This window comes from Salmo trutta, chromosome 9, assembly GCF_901001165.1.
Source record: "Salmo trutta chromosome 9, fSalTru1.1, whole genome shotgun sequence".
In the NCBI taxonomy this organism is placed as follows: domain Eukaryota; kingdom Metazoa; phylum Chordata; class Actinopteri; order Salmoniformes; family Salmonidae; genus Salmo; species Salmo trutta.
Window position 1 is genome coordinate 40,175,403 of NC_042965.1, and position 16,792 is coordinate 40,192,194.

Below are 16,792 nucleotides of genomic sequence, written 5' to 3' on the forward strand. Positions count from 1 at the left end.
GAAAATAGTTTTTGACGACATTCATGAATGTAATGTCATCATCAACATGTAACTCCAGAAAACTATTCAGTAGCTATATCAATGCAAAGCCTGCTAACAAGTCCTCATATCTATTATGCCCTAATCAGAATACTACCTGAAAATCATATTTTATCTACAATATCAATTTTGACAATTTTAGAGGAGGAGGAAACATAAACACATTGAAACCGGTCCAAAATGTAATGCACCGTAAAGGCGGTCTTTTAACTTCAGACGTCACTGCTTCTCATACAGCGAATGGTCCGACAAATAAGATCATATCTGGCACAGCGTTATCTTTGGCATCAGAGAGAGAGAGGGAGATTAACGTGGCCTTTGTTGCCTTTGTGATGCATTGAAAAAGGGGCCCTCTCTTTAATGGACGATTGATTGCAATATATGCAAAGAAAGGAAGAGATCACACGTGCGGGAGTGAGTTAGCTAGCTAGCTGATCTCCTCCAGCCGGTAGGTGAGCATGTACCACATCATCCTATATGATGCTTCATCCTGGCTTCTTGGTCTGTCGTCGGTCGTAGCTTGCTAGCTAGTCTACGAATATATAATTTAGCGGACTATTATCAATGTTAACATGTATATTGTATGCATGGCTTTTTGCTAAAATGTGCGTCTCGTTGTGAATGGGCTAGCTGACAAAGCTAATAAAGCTAACTAGCTAACGTTAGCTGCTAACGTTACTCCTTATGAAGGGTCTTATGTGTGTTCTGTTGAGACGCGGATTGGCCTTGGCAGACAAAACGGTCAAATACTACATTTCAACGTCAATCAGTTCACAATTGCGGTACAGTTCAAGAAAAAATAAAGCCATCTTAACTTACTTTCATATGACATCAAAATAATTGCGCGTATGCGAAATGTACACTTACTGTACACTGTTTTGCCCAGTGTTAATAAAGGAGCTACTGTAAATGTAATAATTATGCGTTGTAATTCCTTAAAATGTATTTAATGTGTCTACAGTAATAGCGGAATAATAGTGTTACAACAATACTCCCCCCCCCCAAAAAAACAAACATATATATATATATATATTGTATTGGGCTCCCAATACCATTTATTGGGGCATGGTCAACAAAACAAGGACCTGCTCTTGTTGTTACATTGACTGGGTCTGAGCTGCACATTAACTGATTGTTGTTACATTGACTGGGTCTGAGCTGCACATTAACTGATTGTTGTTACATTGACTGTGTCTGAGCTGCACACTAACTGATTGTTGTTACATTGACTGTGTCTGAGCTGCACACTAACTGATTGTTGTTACATTGACTGTGTCTGAGCTGCACACTAACTGATTGTTGTTACATTGACTGTGTCTGAGCTGCACACTAACTGATTGTTGTTACATTGACTGTGTCTGAGCTGCACACTAACTGATTGTTGTTACATTGACTGTGTCTGAGCTGCACACTAACTGATTGTTGTTACATTGACTGGGTCTGAGCTGCACACTAACTGATTGTTGTTACATTGACTGGGTCTGAGCTGCACACTAACTGATTGTTGTTACATTGACTGGGTCTGAGCTGCACATTAACTGATTGTTGTTACATTGACTGGGTCTGAGCTGCACATTAACTGATTGTTGTTACATGCAGTGAGTGGCACAATCAGTTATTGTTTACATATTGTGCAATGCTTCTAGAAATTAAAAATACAAGCGACAGAACCTAAGGCTGCTGCAAGAAGTCGGGTAAAACTCACCACCTACCATCAAAAGGACCAACAGAAAGTGCAGGGCCTTCGGAAAGTATTCAGACCCCTTCACTTTTTCCACATTTTGTTACTTTACAGCCTTATTCAAAAATGTTTTTTCCCCCTCATCAATCTACACACAATACCCCATAATGACACAGCAAAAACAGTTTTTTTTAGAAATGTTAGCAAATCGATTAAACATTTTAAAAAAAACTCATAACATTTACATAAGTATTCATTTTATTCAACATTCTGGGTTGTAGAGACTCTTGTGGTATTTTTTTTAAGGCAGACTGAATATCCATGGGGTAACCATGGTAACAGTCTGATGTTTAGGCGAAGGTAAGCCGCTGTCTTTCATCTGTTTTCCATAAACAAGCACTGTAAAACATGGAAATATGGCCATGTGGGGGACCCTAACCCTATAGGCAGGCCTCTCCAAATCCACAGATTAGGGCCTAATTCATTTTTCAATTTACTGATTTCCTTATATGAACTGTAACTCAGTAAAAAAAATCAAATTGCTGCTTGTTGCGTTAGAAAATAAAACGTTTTTTAAATTTTTTTTATTCCATTATAGAATCAAGTGTGTTAGGTTTGGAGAGAGCCAATCGTAAGAGTAGGTGTGTGTCCTGGCTAAATTCCCAATCTCGCCCTCATACCATCATGGCCACCTATTCAACCCCAGCTTCAATTGGCTCATTCATCCCCTCTCTTCTTCCATTAACTATTCAACAGGTCGTTGCTGTAAGATGAGAATGTGTTCTCAGTCAAGTTACCTGGTAAAATAAGGCTCAAATAAAGAATGTATGATACTGGGCATGTCTCTTGGTAGCTGTCACTCAAATGCAAGGGGCTGGAGCTCATTGGCTAATATCACAATTGCTAGGGGGCTGGCCCATGTGGGGTGAAATGTAGAGGAAAAGGCACAGAGCAGCGTCCATACGAGTTACTTTCAAATGAGGAATTTCGTGTGTAATTTAGCCAAAACAGTAATTATGCTCATAGATTATGCATGTACAGTACCTTCAGAAAGTATTCACACCCCTTGACTTTATCCATATTTTGTTGTGTTACAAGGTGGGATTAAAATGCATTCAGTTGTATTACTTTTTTGTCAACGATCTACACAATACTGTAATGTCAAAGTTAAACTTTTTTTTAATCTAACATTAGTGTTAGCACGTTATTTGCACGTTATACTTTAAAGAAATCTTCTAGCTCTGTCAAGTTGGTTGTTGATCATGTCTAGATAGCCATTTTCAAGTCTTGCCATAGATTTTCAAGCAGATTTAAGTCAAAACTGTAACTAGGTCACTCAGGAACATTCAGCGTTGTCTTGGTAAGCTCCAGTGTAGATTTGGCCATGTGTTTTAGGTTGTTGACCTGCTGAACGGTGAATTTGTCTACCAGTGTTTTTCTCTAGCATTTTACCTGTGCTTAGCGCTATTCCGTTTCTTTTAATCCTGAAAAACTCCCTAGTCCTTGCCGATGACAAGCATACCCATAATAGATGCAGCCACCATCATGCTTGAATATATGAAGTGGTACTCAGTGATGTGGTGTTGGATTTTTCTCGAACATAACGCTTTTTATTCAGGACATTAAGTGAATTTCTTTGCCGCAGTTTTACTTTAGTTCCTTATTGCGAACAGGATGTATGTTTTGGAATATCTGTATTCTGTACAGGCTTCCTCCTTTTCACTCTGTCATTTAAGTTATTATTGTGGAGTAACTACAATGTTGTTGATCCATGCTCAGTTTTCTCCCATCACAGCCATTAAGCTTTCTGTTTTAAAGTCACCATTGGCTTCATGGTGAAATCCCTGAGAAGTTCCTCTTCGGCAACTGAGTTAGGAAGGACGTCTGTGTCTTTGCAGTGAATGGGTGGATTGATTCATCATGGAAAGTGTAATTAATAACTTCCTCATGCTCAAAGGGATATTCAATGACTGCTTTCTTTTTTCTTTTCTTTTTTACCCATCTACCAATAGGTGCCCATCTACCAACCTCCCTGGTCTTTGTGATTGAGTCTGTTTGAAAGTCACTGCTCAACTGAGGCACCAAAGATAATTGTATGTGTGGTGTGCTGAGAGGAGGTAGTCATTCAAAACCCATTTTAAACACTATTATTGAGTCCATGCAACGTATTATGTTACTTGTCAACCCATAAGTCTAAGACCTGTCTAAGCCGGGGGAGGGGGTTCTACTAAGCTACATGGACCTTTTTAAAGAAGGTCATACCAAGGATCATTTTGCTATTTGATCATGTATTTTAAGACTCCTTGAAGTATCAAAAAATATTATAATTTTTTTTTTTTTTTAAGATTTATTTGGCCTTACTGCTATTAGCCAATACAAACACATTGAATAACATATTTACTACATGGCACAACAGTCCTAAAATAAACATTTAAAGGAAGTTTATTCTGAACTGTCTATCCTTTATCTGAGAGATCAGAAAACATATATTTTTTTTGTTGTATTTATCTTCCTATTTTTGGCACTAAACAGCCATATACTGAACAAAAATATAAACGCAACATGTAAAGTGTTGGTCCCATGTTTGTTGAGCTGAAATAAAAGTTCCCAGAAATGTTCCATACGAACAAAAACCTTATTTCTCTCAAATGTTGTCCACAAATGTGTTTACATCCGTGTTAGTGAGACGTTCTCCTTTGCCAAGATCCACCTGACAGGTGTGGCATATCAAGAAGCTGATTTTAAACAGCATGATCATTAAACAGGTGCACTTTTGTCCTGGGGACAAAAAGTTTCACAACACAATGCCACAGATTCCTCAAGTTTTGATGGGAGTGTGCAATTGGTATGCTGACTGCAGGAATGTTCACCAGAGCTGTTGCCAGAAAATGGAATGTTAATTTCTCTACCATAAACCGCGTCCAACGCCGTTTTAGAGAATTTGGCAGTACGTCCAACCGGCCTCACAACCGCAGACCACGTGTAACCACGCCAGCCCAGGACCTCCAATACAGGTTCCTAACCTGCAGAGTCACTGAGCGGGAGTACAGGTTAGTTGAGGTAATTTCTCTATGTAGGTGGGGGTGAAGTGTCTATGCATAGATAATAAACAGTGAGTAGCAGCAGTGTACAAAGGGGAGGGGGTTCAATGTAAATTGTCCGGTGGCAATTTTAGTAATTGTTCAGCGGTCTTATGGCTTGGGGGTAGAAGCTGTTGAGGAGCCTTTTGGTCCTAGACTTGGTGCTCCGGTACCGCTTGCCGTGCGGTAGCAGAGAAAACAGTCTATAACTTGGGTGACTGGAGTCTCTGACAATTTTATGGGCTTTCCTCTGACACCGCCTATTATATAGGTCCTGGATGGCAGGAAGCTTGACCCCAGTGATGTACTGGGCCGTACGCACTACCCTCTGTAGCGCCTTATATGCCGAGCAGTTGCCATACCAGGCGGTGATGCATCCGGTCAGGATGCTCTCGATGGTGCAGCTGTAGAACCTTTTGAGGATCTGGGGACCCATGGCAAATCTTTTCAGTCTCCTGAGGGGGGAAAAGGTTTTGTCGTGCCCTCTTCACGACTGTCTTGTGATGTTTGGACCATGATAGTTCGTTGATGTGTACACCAAGGAACTTGAAACTCTCGACCTGCTTCACTACAGCCCCGCCGATGTTAATGGAGGTCTGTTCAGCCCGCCTTTTCCTGTAGTCCACGATCAGCTCCTTTGTCTTGCTCACATTGAGGGGGAGGTTGTTGTCCTGGCACAACACTGCCAGTTTTCTGACCACTTCCCTATAGGTCGTCTCATCGTTGTCGGTGATCAGTCCTACCACTGTTGTGTCGTCAGCAAACTTAATGATGGCGTTGTAGTCGTTTGGCCACGCAGTTGTGGGTGAACAAGGAATACAGGAGGGGACTAAGTACACACCCCTGAGGGGCCCCAGTATTAAGGATCAGCGTGGCAGACGTGTTGTTGCAGACGTCTTACCACCTGGGGGCAGCCCGTCAGGAAGTCCAGGATCCAGTTGCAGAGGGAGGTGTTTTAGTCCTGGAGTCCTTAGCTTAGTGATGAGCTTCGTGGGCACTATGGTGTTGAATGCTGAGCTGTTGTCAATGAACAGCATTCTCACATAGGTGTTCCTTTTGTCCAGGTGAGAAAGGGCAGTGTGGAGTGAGATTGAGATTGTGTCATCTGTGGATCTGTTGGGGCGGTATGCGAATTGGAGTGGGTCTAGGGTGTCCGGGAGGGTGTTGTTGATGTGAGCCATGACCAGCCTTTCAAAGCACTTTATGGCTACCGACGTGAGTGCCACGGGGCGGTAATCATTTAGGAAGGTTACCTTCACTTCCTTGGGCACAGGGACTATGGTGGTCTGCTTGAAACATGTTGGTATTACAGACTCGGTCAGGGAGAGGTTGAAAATGTCAGTGAAGACAGTTTGTCCACCCATGCTTTGTATACACGTCCTGGTAATCCGTCTGGCCCAGCGGCTTTGGGAATGTTGACCTGTTTTAAAGGTTTTGTTCACATCAACTACAGAGAGCGTTATCACACAGTCATCCAGAACAGCTGGTGCACTTGTGCGTGCTTCAGTGTTGCATGCTTCAACACGAGCATAAAAGGCATTTAGCTCGTCTGGTAGGCATGTGTCACTGGGCAGCTCGCGTCTGACGAGTGTCAGAGCCGGTGTAGTAGGATTCAATCTTAATCCTGTATTGACGCTTTGCTTGTTTGATTGTTCGTCTGAGGGCATAGCGGGATTTCTTATAAGCGTCCGGGTTAGTGTCCCGCTCCTTGAAAGCGGCAGCTCTAGCCTTTAGTGCGACGCGAATGTTGCCTGTAATCCATGGCTTCTGGTTGGGATATGTACGTACGGTCACTGTTGGGGACAACGTTGTTGATGCACTTATTGATGAAGCCGGTGACTGAGGCGGTGTACTCCTCGATGCCATTGGATGAATCCCGGAACATATTCCAGTCTGTGCTAGCAAAACAGTCCTGTAGTGTAGCATCCGCATCATCTGACCACTTCCGTATTGAGCGAGTCACTAGTGCTTCCTGCTCTAGTTTTTACTTGTAAGCCGGAATCAGGAGGATAGAATTATGGTCAGATTTGCCAAATGGAGGGCGGGGGAGAGCTTTGTTTGTATGCATAAAGGTGGTCTAGGATTTATTTTATTTTTCCCTGGTTGCACATGTGACGTGCTGGTAAAGATTTGGTAAAACTGATTTAAGTTTTCCTGCATTAAAGTCCCCGGCCACTAGGAGCGTCGCTTCAGGGTGAGCATTTTCTTTGCTTATGTCCTTATAGAGTTGGTTGAGAGCTGTCTTAGTGCCAGCTTCGCTTTCTGTGGTGGTAAATAGATGGCTACGAATAATATAGATGAGATCTCTCTTGGTAGATAATGTGGTCTACAGCTTATCATAAGGTACTCTACCTCGGGCGAGCAATACCTCGAGACTTCTTTAATATTAGACATTGTGCACAAGCTGTTATTGACAAATATACACACCCCCCCCTACCCCTCATCTTACCAGAAGTACATGGGAAATCCCGCCAGCTCTATATTGTCTGGTTCGTCGTTCAGCCACGTCTCGGTGAAACATAAGATGTTACAGTTTGATGTCCCGTTGGTAGGATAATCTTAATTGTATTTTATTCCATTTTATTTTCCAATAATCAAATTAGTCACATGCGCTGAATACAACCTTACAGTGACATGTTTACTTACGAGCCCCTAACAGACAGTGCAGTTTAAAAAAAAATACGGATAAGAGATAAAAGTAACAAGTAATTAAAGAGCAGCAGTAAAAAAAGAACAATATATACAGGGATGTTTGCACTTTAGCATGAAGAGCGGATGGCTGCCCTCAGCGAAGAAGCACACTGTATTATTTTGTTTTCGATCAGAAGATGTTTTAGAAGGTTGCGTAAGTCATTATTTCACTACTGTAAGGAATCCTATTAATGGATGGATTAGTGTTCTTGCCCAATAGAGGGAATACATATAAAATGACAATGTATAGATTATTCTTTCTCATGTTCTGCCACTCCTGTCAACACTCAGCCTCGTGCTCATTCTGAGGTGTGTGTGTGTGTGTGTTTTCTGAGTCTCCCTGATCTATTAAATGCTTTGTCATCTAATGACAACGTCAGTGTTGGTTAATAACATCACCTGTCCTGAGATTTTACTGAACTCTATAATTAAGTTCTCACAGAATGTTAGGGTTGTATTGTGGGCTTTCTCCCCCGTCTCCCCTCTACATAGTTTACACCCCCTCCCACCCTCCCCCCCCATCTCCCCCTACACTATAAGATACTCTTGTCAGTCAAAACCTCTTGAGGAAGACTCAAAGTGCGACCTGTTTCTGAGGTGAAAGCTTCAGCTTTTCTGACGAGAAAGATCTTCTGAAGCTGGCAAGTTACTTTTTGATTTTTCAACCTGTACATAGTTTGGTCCTTATTGGGCTATTTATGAGTTCGGGGGAATTGTGCTTTGTCGGATACAGAATATTACAAAGGTTTCTAAAGTAGGCTGAGAACTCTGGTTAAGTGTGTTGCTGGTGGTGTATCATGTGCCTACGTCTTCAGGATAGTGCTGCTTTCAGCAGATTTTGTGGGAACTTTATGAACACACCGTAAACAGACTTTAAATGTTCCATGACTGTTCTTTTTTTTTTTTTACATTCGTCAAATTGCTTTGATAAACTTTCCGCTGAGTGTTATGGAGGCCAGGCGGCGACTTGTTAGAGTAGCTGGATGTGGGTTGTCTGTGCCAGACTGACTTCACAGCTGAGAGAAGCTGTGACGTGTTCAGTCAAAAGTAGCGCCTTCATAATGATTGACTTTCTCTCATAAATATATGGTTTATGCAATGGCGTATAGCCTTTATGGCACAGCTTATTGCTGTTTTAGAGAAAGTCATCTGTGTGCGTATTGCATGCGTAAACGCCAAGCTCATTTAAGTTACTATGGTGTCTAACTTCCATTGACTCCCCCCCAGATGTCCTGTCTGTGTGTTGTGATAGCCTACATTGAATAACCTCTAGCGGACTCGAGGCAGTGTGGTGATGAAAGAGAACACCAGTCCCTTTTTTTGAGATTATTATAGTAATACTGCACTGAGTTTCCTGCTGATTGTCTTCCACTTTCCCTGAGTTCTAGCATGAGTTTCCTGCTGACTCTGCAGATAAAGGTCATTAAACCTGGTCCCAGAGATGTTTGTGCTGCAGCAGGCTAGTTAAAGGTACAATGCAGCAGTTTTTTCTCTCTCTATCAAATCATTACTGGCTAACAAGAACCTTACTGTGATTTGTTTAAAATTAAAATGGTAAAAAATAAACATATCTTCTCAGCTCTTTTACCATCTCCAAAATAATTTTGAGGATGATAAAAAGTTTTCCGTTTTTAAACTTAAATGACTAAAACCAGATATAAAGTATGTCGAAAATAGAGCTGTATATTTTTAAATTATATCATCTTTGAGAACTAACAACCACAAGATTAAAAAATAATCATCTAAAATTCACAAATGTCCTTTTAATGGCACCCACATTGATTTTGTTCTAGTGTTTAAGTCACTCAGAGGGCTTATGCTATGGCAACATGTGTAGAATTGCAGGAAATAACATTTTAAAACAGCAACATGTTTTCTGTGCGGCCAAGAGGAGGGACCTCTAAAATGTTAGGTCAGAGACTGTGCCACGCTAACTGTTCTGATTGCACTGTTCTGATTGCACTGTTCTGATTGCACTGTTCTGATTGCACTGTTCTGATTGCACTGTTCTGATTGCACTGTTATGTCATCAATGAAGAACTCACTCGCTCTTTCACTGTTTGACAGATCAGGACTCGTATCCGCAAAGCATCTGTGTAGGAGTGCTGATCTAGGATCTGTCCATAAATCCATATCATCTGATTCCTTATGTTCTAAAAGGCTAAACTGATCATAGATCAGTACTCCTGAGACACTTTGTGGATTAGGGCCCAGGTTGCGATGTGGGAACAGTGATGGGGCGCTGGTGACCTCGTCTCCAGGCTAGCCTATTTACTACAGCATATCAAGAGCCGGTAGGTGGATGTGACTACTGTTTGGTATTTCATCCATGTAGCCTATTGGTTCCCCGTCTCTTCTGTCTCCATCCATGTAGCCTATTGGTTCCCCGTCTCTTCTGTCCCCATCCATGTAGCCTATTGGTTCCCCGTCTCTTCTGTCCCCATCCATGTAGCCTATTGGTTCCCCGTCTCTTCTGTCCCCATCCATGTAGCCTATTGGTTCCCCGTCTCTTCTGTCCCCATCCATGTAGCCTATTGGTTCCCCGTCTCTTCTGTCCCCATCCATGTAGCCTATTGGTTCCCCGTCTCTTCTGTCCCCATCCATGTAGCCTATTGGTTCCCCGTCTCTTCTGTCTCCATCCATGTAGCCTATTGGTTCCCCGTCTCTTCTGTCCCCATCCATGTAGCCTATTGGTTCCCCGTCTCTTCTGTCCCCATCCATGTAGCCTATTGGTTCCCCGTCTCGTCTGTCCCCATCCATGTAGCCTATTGGTTCCCCGTCTCTTCTGTCCCCATCCATGTAGCCTATTGGTTCCACGTCTCGTCTGTCCCCATCCATGTAGCCTATTGGTTCCCCGTCTCTTCTGTCCCCATCCATGTAGCCTATTGGTTCCCCGTCTCTTCTGTCTCCATCCATGTAGCCTATTGGTTCCCCGTCTCTTCTGTCCCCATCCATGTAGCCTATTGGTTCCCCGTCTCTTCTGTCCCCATCCATGTAGCCTATTGGTTCCCCGTCTCTTCTGTCTCCATCCATATAGCCTATTGGTTCCCCGTCTCTTCTGTCCCCATCCATGTAGCCTATTGGTTCCCCGTCTCTTCTGTCCCCATCCATGTAGCCTATTGGTTCCCCGTCTCGTCTGTCTCCATCCATGAAGCCTATTGGTTCCCCGTCTCTTCTGTCCCCATCCATGTAGCCTATTGGTTCCCCATCTCTTCTGTCCCCATCCATATAGCCTATTGGTTCCCCGTCTCTTCTGTCCCCATCCATGTAGCCTATTGGTTCCCTGACTTGTCTGTCTCCATCCATGTCAAGTACTGTATATTCCTGTAATAACCTAAATATGTGTGATCTTTTACATCTTAGTCCCCAAACCCTAGTTTTGTTATGCAGCAGTGTAGCCTACACACACGTCAGAGACCAGGCTCCTGGCAGACAGTCAGGTTGGCTGGTTTTGACTAGAGCAGAGCAGACTGACTGATCCTACCACCTTATCTATATGTGGTCTAAATATAACCTCTGGAGACATGCCTGGACATTATAAACCTCTTCACTACTATTACTTTACCTTGTCATCCTGAGAACTATGAGTCAGCCCTGCACAGTATTATGGGTATTTTTATCCATTCAGGACCACAGTATTTTAAAGGTCTAGTGCAACTGGTTTTATCTCTATCAAATCATTTCTGGGTAACAATTGAAGTACCTTACTGTGATTTTTGTTTTCAATTAAATGGTCAAAAAGGAAGAGAAATATCTTCTTAGCAGAGAGGAATTTCTCAAGTAAGAATTTTACTTGGACGGTCTGACTTGGGAAGGGGGAACTGAAAACGATCTGTTATTGGCAGAGAAGATTTCTTTTTGGTCTAACTAATTTACTGCCTGGTGATGTCAGGCCAAAACTCCATCTCACCAAAACAGGATGATATTTCAGGCGATCTTAAACTAAAAGGGCATTATTTTTTTTACAATTTTACAGTATAATTCCAATCTCATAGTGTAGAAATATACACAAAGTGTACAAAACATTAGGAACACTCTTTCTATGACAGACTGACCAGGTGAATCCAGGTGAAAGCCATTACCCCTTGTTGATGTCTCTTGTTAAATCCACAACATTCAGTGTCAGAAGAAGGCCCAAGAAATTGTCAGACTCCAGCCACCCTAGTCATAGACTGTTCTCTCTGCTACCACACGGCAAGTGGTACCGGAGCGGCAAGTTTAGATCCAAGAGGCTTCTACCCCCAAGCCATAAGACTCCTGAACAGCTAATCAAATGGCTACCCAGACTATTTGCATTGTGTCGTTCCCCCCCCCCCCCCTCTTTACGCTGCTGCTACTCTGTTTATTATCTATGCATTGTCACTTTAACTCCTGTGCCCCCGCACATTAACTCTGTCCCGGTACCCCTGTATATAGCCTCCACATTAACTCTGTCCCGGTACCCCCTGTATATAGCCTCCACATTAACTCTGTCCCGGTACCCCTGTATATAGCCTCCACATTAACTCTGTACCGGTACCCCTGTATATAGCCTCCACATTAACTCTGTACCGGTACCCCTGTATATAGCCTCCACATTAACTCTGTACCGGTACCCCTGTATATAGCCTCCACATTAACTCTGTCCCGGTACCCCTGTATATAGCCTCCACATTAACTCTGTCCCGGTACCCCCTGTATATAGCCTCCACATTAACTCTGTACCGGTACCCCTGTATATCGCCTCCACATTAACTCTGTCCCGGTACCCCTGTATATAGCCTCCACATTAACTCTGTCCCGGTACCCCCTGTATATAGCCTCCACATTAACTCTGTCCCGGTACCCCTGTATATAGCCTCCACATTAACTCTGTCCCGGTACCCCTGTATATCGCCTCCACATTAACTCTGTCCCGGTACCCCTGTATATAGCCCCTGTATATAGCCCCTGTATATAGCCCCTGTATATAGCCCCTGTATATAGCCCCTGTATATAGCCCCTGTATATAGCCCCTGTATATAGCCCCTGTATATAGCCCCTGTATATAGCCCCTGTATATAGCCCCTGTATATAGCCCCTGTATATCGCCCCTGTATATAGCCCCTGTATATAGCCCCTGTATATAGCCCCTGTATATAGCCCCTGTATATAGCCCCTGTATATAGCCCCTGTATATAGCCCCTGTATATAGCCCCTGTATATACCCCCTGTATATAGCCCCTGTATATAGCCCCTGTATATCGCCCCTGTATATAGCCCCTGTATATAGCCCCTGTATATAGCCCCTGTATATAGCCCCTGTATATAGCCCCTGTATATAGCCCCTGTATATAGCCCCTGTATATACCCCCTGTATATAGCCCCTGTATATAGCCCCTGTATATAGCCCCTGTATATAGCCCCTGTATATAGCCCCTGTATATAGCCCCTGTATATAGCCTCCACATTGACTCTGTATATAGCCCCTGTATATAGCCCCTGTATATAGCCCCTGTATATCGCCCCTGTATATAGCCCCTGTATATAGCCCCTGTATATAGCCCCTGTATATAGCCCCTGTATATAGCCCCTGTATATAGCCCCTGTATATAGCCCCTGTATATAGCCCCTGTATATCGCCCCTGTATATAGCCCCTGTATATAGCCCCTGTATATAGCCCCTGTATATCGCCCCTGTATATAGCCCCTGTATATAGCCCCTGTATATCGCCTCCACATTAACTCTGTCCCGGTACCCCTGTATATAGCCCCTGTATATAGCCCCTGTATATAGCCCCTGTATATAGCCCCTGTATATAGCCCCTGTATATCGCCCCTGTATATAGCCCCTGTATATAGCCCCTGTATATCGCCTCCACATTAACTCTGTCCCGGTACCCCTGTATATAGCCCCTGTATATAGCCCCTGTATATAGCCCCTGTATATAGCCCCTGTATATAGCCCCTGTATAGCCCCTGTATATAGCCCCTGTATATAGCCTCCACATTGACTCTGTATATAGCCCCTGTATATAGCCCCTGTATATAGCCCCTGTATATCGCCCCTGTATATAGCCCCTGTATATAGCCCCCTGTATATAGCCCCTGTATATAGCCCCTGTATATAGCCCCTGTATATACCCCCTGTATATAGCCCCTGTATATAGCCCCTGTATATACCCCTGTATATAGCCCCTGTATATAGCCCCTGTATATAGCCCCTGGATATAGCCCCTGTATATAGCCCCTGTATATACCCCCTGTATATAGCCCCTGTATATACCCCCTGTATATAGCCCCTGTATATAGCCCCTGTATATAGCCCCTGTATAGAGCCCCTGTATATAGCCCCTGTATTAACCCCTTATAGCCCCTGTATATAGCCCCCTGTATATAGCCCCTGTATATAGCCCCCTGTATATAGCCCCTGTATATAGCCCCTGTATATACCCCTGTATATAGCCCCTGTATATAGCCCCTGTATATAGCCCCTGTATATAGCCCCTGTATATAGCCCCTGTATATAGCCCCTTGTATATAGCCCCTGTATATAGCCCCTGTATATAGCCCCTGTATATAGCCCCTGTATATAGCCCCTGTATATAGCCCCTGTAAAGGCCCCTGTATATAGCCCCTGTATATAGCCCCTGTATATAGCCCCTGTATATAGCCCCCTGTATATAGCCCCTTATATAGCCCCTGTATATACCCCCTGTATATAGCCCCTGTATATAGCCCCTGTATATAGCCCCCTGTATATAGCCCCCTGTATATAGCCCCTGTATATAGCCCCTGTATATAGCCCCTGTATATAGCCCCTGTATATAGCCCCTGTATATAGCCCCTGTATATAGCCCCTGTATATAGCCCCTGTATATAGCCCCTGTATATAGCCCCTGTATATAGCCCCTGTATATAGCCCCTGTATATAGCCCCTGTATATAGCCCCCTGTATATAGCCCCTGTATATCGCCCCTGTATATAGCCCCTGGATATAGCCCCTGTATATAGCCCCTGTATATAGCCCCTTTATATAGCCCCTGTATATAGCCCCTGTATATAGCCCCTGTATATAGCCCCTGTATATAGCCCCTGTATATAGCCCCTGTATATAGCCCCTGTATATAGCCCCTTTATATAGCCCCTGTATATAGCCCCTGTATATACCCCTGTATATAGCCCCCTGTATATAGCCCCTGTATATAGCCCCTGTATATAGCCCCTGTATATAGCCCCCTGTATATAGCCCCTGTATATAGCCCCTGTATATAGCCCCTGTATATAGCCCCTGTATATCCCCCTGTATATAGCCCCTGTAATATAGCCCCTGTATATAGCCCCTGTATATCGCCCCTGTATATAGCCCCTGTATATAGCCCCTGTATATAGCCCCCTGTATATAGCCCCTGTATATAGCCCCTGTATATACCCCTGTATATAGCCCCTGTATATAGCCCCTGTATAAGCCCCTGTATATAGCCCCTGTATATAGCCCCTGTATATAGCCCCTGTATATAGCCCCTGTATATAGCCCTGTATATAGGCCCCCCTGTATATAGCCCTGTATATAGCCCGGTATATAACCCCCTGTATATAGCCCACTGTATATAGCCCCTGTATATAGACCCTGTATATAGCCCCTGTATATAGCCCCTGTATATAGCCCCTGTATAGCCCCTGTAATATAGCCCCTGTATAGCCCCTGTATATAGCCCCTGTATATAGCCCCTGTATATCCCTGTATATAGCCCCTGTATATAGCCCCCTGTATATAGCCCCTGTATATAGCCCCTGTATATAGCCCCTGTATATAGCCCCTGTATATAGCCCCTGTATATAGCCCCTGTATATAGCCCCTGTATATAGCCCCTGTATATAGCCCCTGTATATACCCCTGTATATAGCCCCTGTATATAGCCCCTGTATATAGCCCCTGTATATAGCCCCTGTATATACCCCCTGTATATGCCCCTGTATATAGCCCCTGTATATAGCCCCTGTATATAGCCCCTGTATATAGCCCCTGTATATAGCCCCTGTATATAGCCCCTGTATATAGCCCCTGTATATAGCCCCTGTATATAGCCCCTGTATATAGCCCCTGTATATAGCCCCTGTATATAGCCCCTGTATATAGCCCCTGTATATAGCCCCTGTATATAGCCCCTGTATATAGCCCCTGTATATAGCCCCTGTATATAGCCCCTGTATATAGCCCCTGTATATAGCCCCTGTATATAGCCCCTGTATATAGCCCCTGTATATAGCCCCTGTATATAGCCCCTGTATATAGCCCCTGTATATAGCCCTGTATATAGCCCCTGTATATAGCCCCTGTATAATAGCCCTGTATATAGCCCCTGTATATAGCCCCTGTATAGCCCCTGTATATCGCCCCTGTATATAGCCCCTGTATATAGCCCCTGTATATAGCCCCTGTATATAGCCCCTGTATATAGCCCCTGTATATCGCCCCTGTATATAGCCCCTGTATATAGCCCCTGTATTAGCCCCTGTATATAGCCCCTGTATATAGCCCCTGTATATAGCCCCTGTATATAGCCCTGTATAGAGCCCCTGTATATAGCCCCTGTATATAGCCCCTGTTATTAGCCCCTGTATATAGCCCCTGTATATAGCCCCTGTATATAGCCCCTGTATATATTATGCCCCTGTATATAGCCCCTGTATATCGCCCCTGTATATAGCCCCTGTATATAGCCCCTGTATATAGCCCCTGTATATAGCCCCTGTATATCGCCCCTGTATATACCCCTGTATATAGCCCCTGTATATACCCTGTATAGCGCCCCTGTATATCGCCCCTGTATATCGCCCCTGTATATAGACCCTGTAGATAGCCCCTGTATATACGCCCCTGTATATAGCCCCTGTATATAGCCCCTGTATATAGCCCCTGTATAGCCCCTGTATATAGCCCCTGTATATAGCCCCTGTATATAGCCCCTGTATACCCCCTGTATATAGCCCCTGTATATAGCCCCTGTATATAGCCCCTGTATATAGCCCCTGTATATAGCCCCTGTATATAGCCCCTGTATATAGCCCCTGTATATAGCCCCTGTATATAGCCCCTGTATATAGCCCCTGTATATACCCCCTGTATATAGCCCCTGTATATAGCCCCTGTATATAGCCCCTGTATATAGCCCCTGTATATAGCCCCTGTATATCGCCCCTGTATATAGCCCCTGTATATAGCCCCTGTATATCGCCCCTGTATATAGCCCCTGTATATAGCCCCTGTATATACCCCCTGTATATAGCCCCTGTATATAGCCCCTGTATATAGCCCCTGTATATAGCCCCTGTATATAGC

At 43.9% G+C, this 16,792-nt stretch overlaps 1 protein-coding gene across 7 annotated transcripts in view; it reads left to right on the forward strand.

Annotated features, from left to right (window-relative positions):
- Positions 1–225: 225 nt before the first annotated feature.
- slc39a14 (solute carrier family 39 member 14) overlaps positions 226–16,792 on the forward strand; it is a 48,674-nt gene continuing 32,107 nt past the window's right edge. For 3 of the 7 annotated variants that reach the window (XM_029763686.1, XM_029763685.1, XM_029763692.1), the window contains exon 1: positions 7,544–7,645. In XM_029763686.1, coding sequence (XP_029619546.1) covers positions 7,565–7,645 — 81 coding nt within the window. In that variant the 5' untranslated portion in view covers positions 7,544–7,564. Of the gene's footprint in view, positions 492–4,709; positions 4,771–7,543; positions 7,646–8,694; positions 8,962–16,792 lie in introns of those variants that run through there. The other 4 variants (XM_029763688.1, XM_029763689.1, XM_029763690.1 and 1 more) reach the window with 4 other exon arrangements.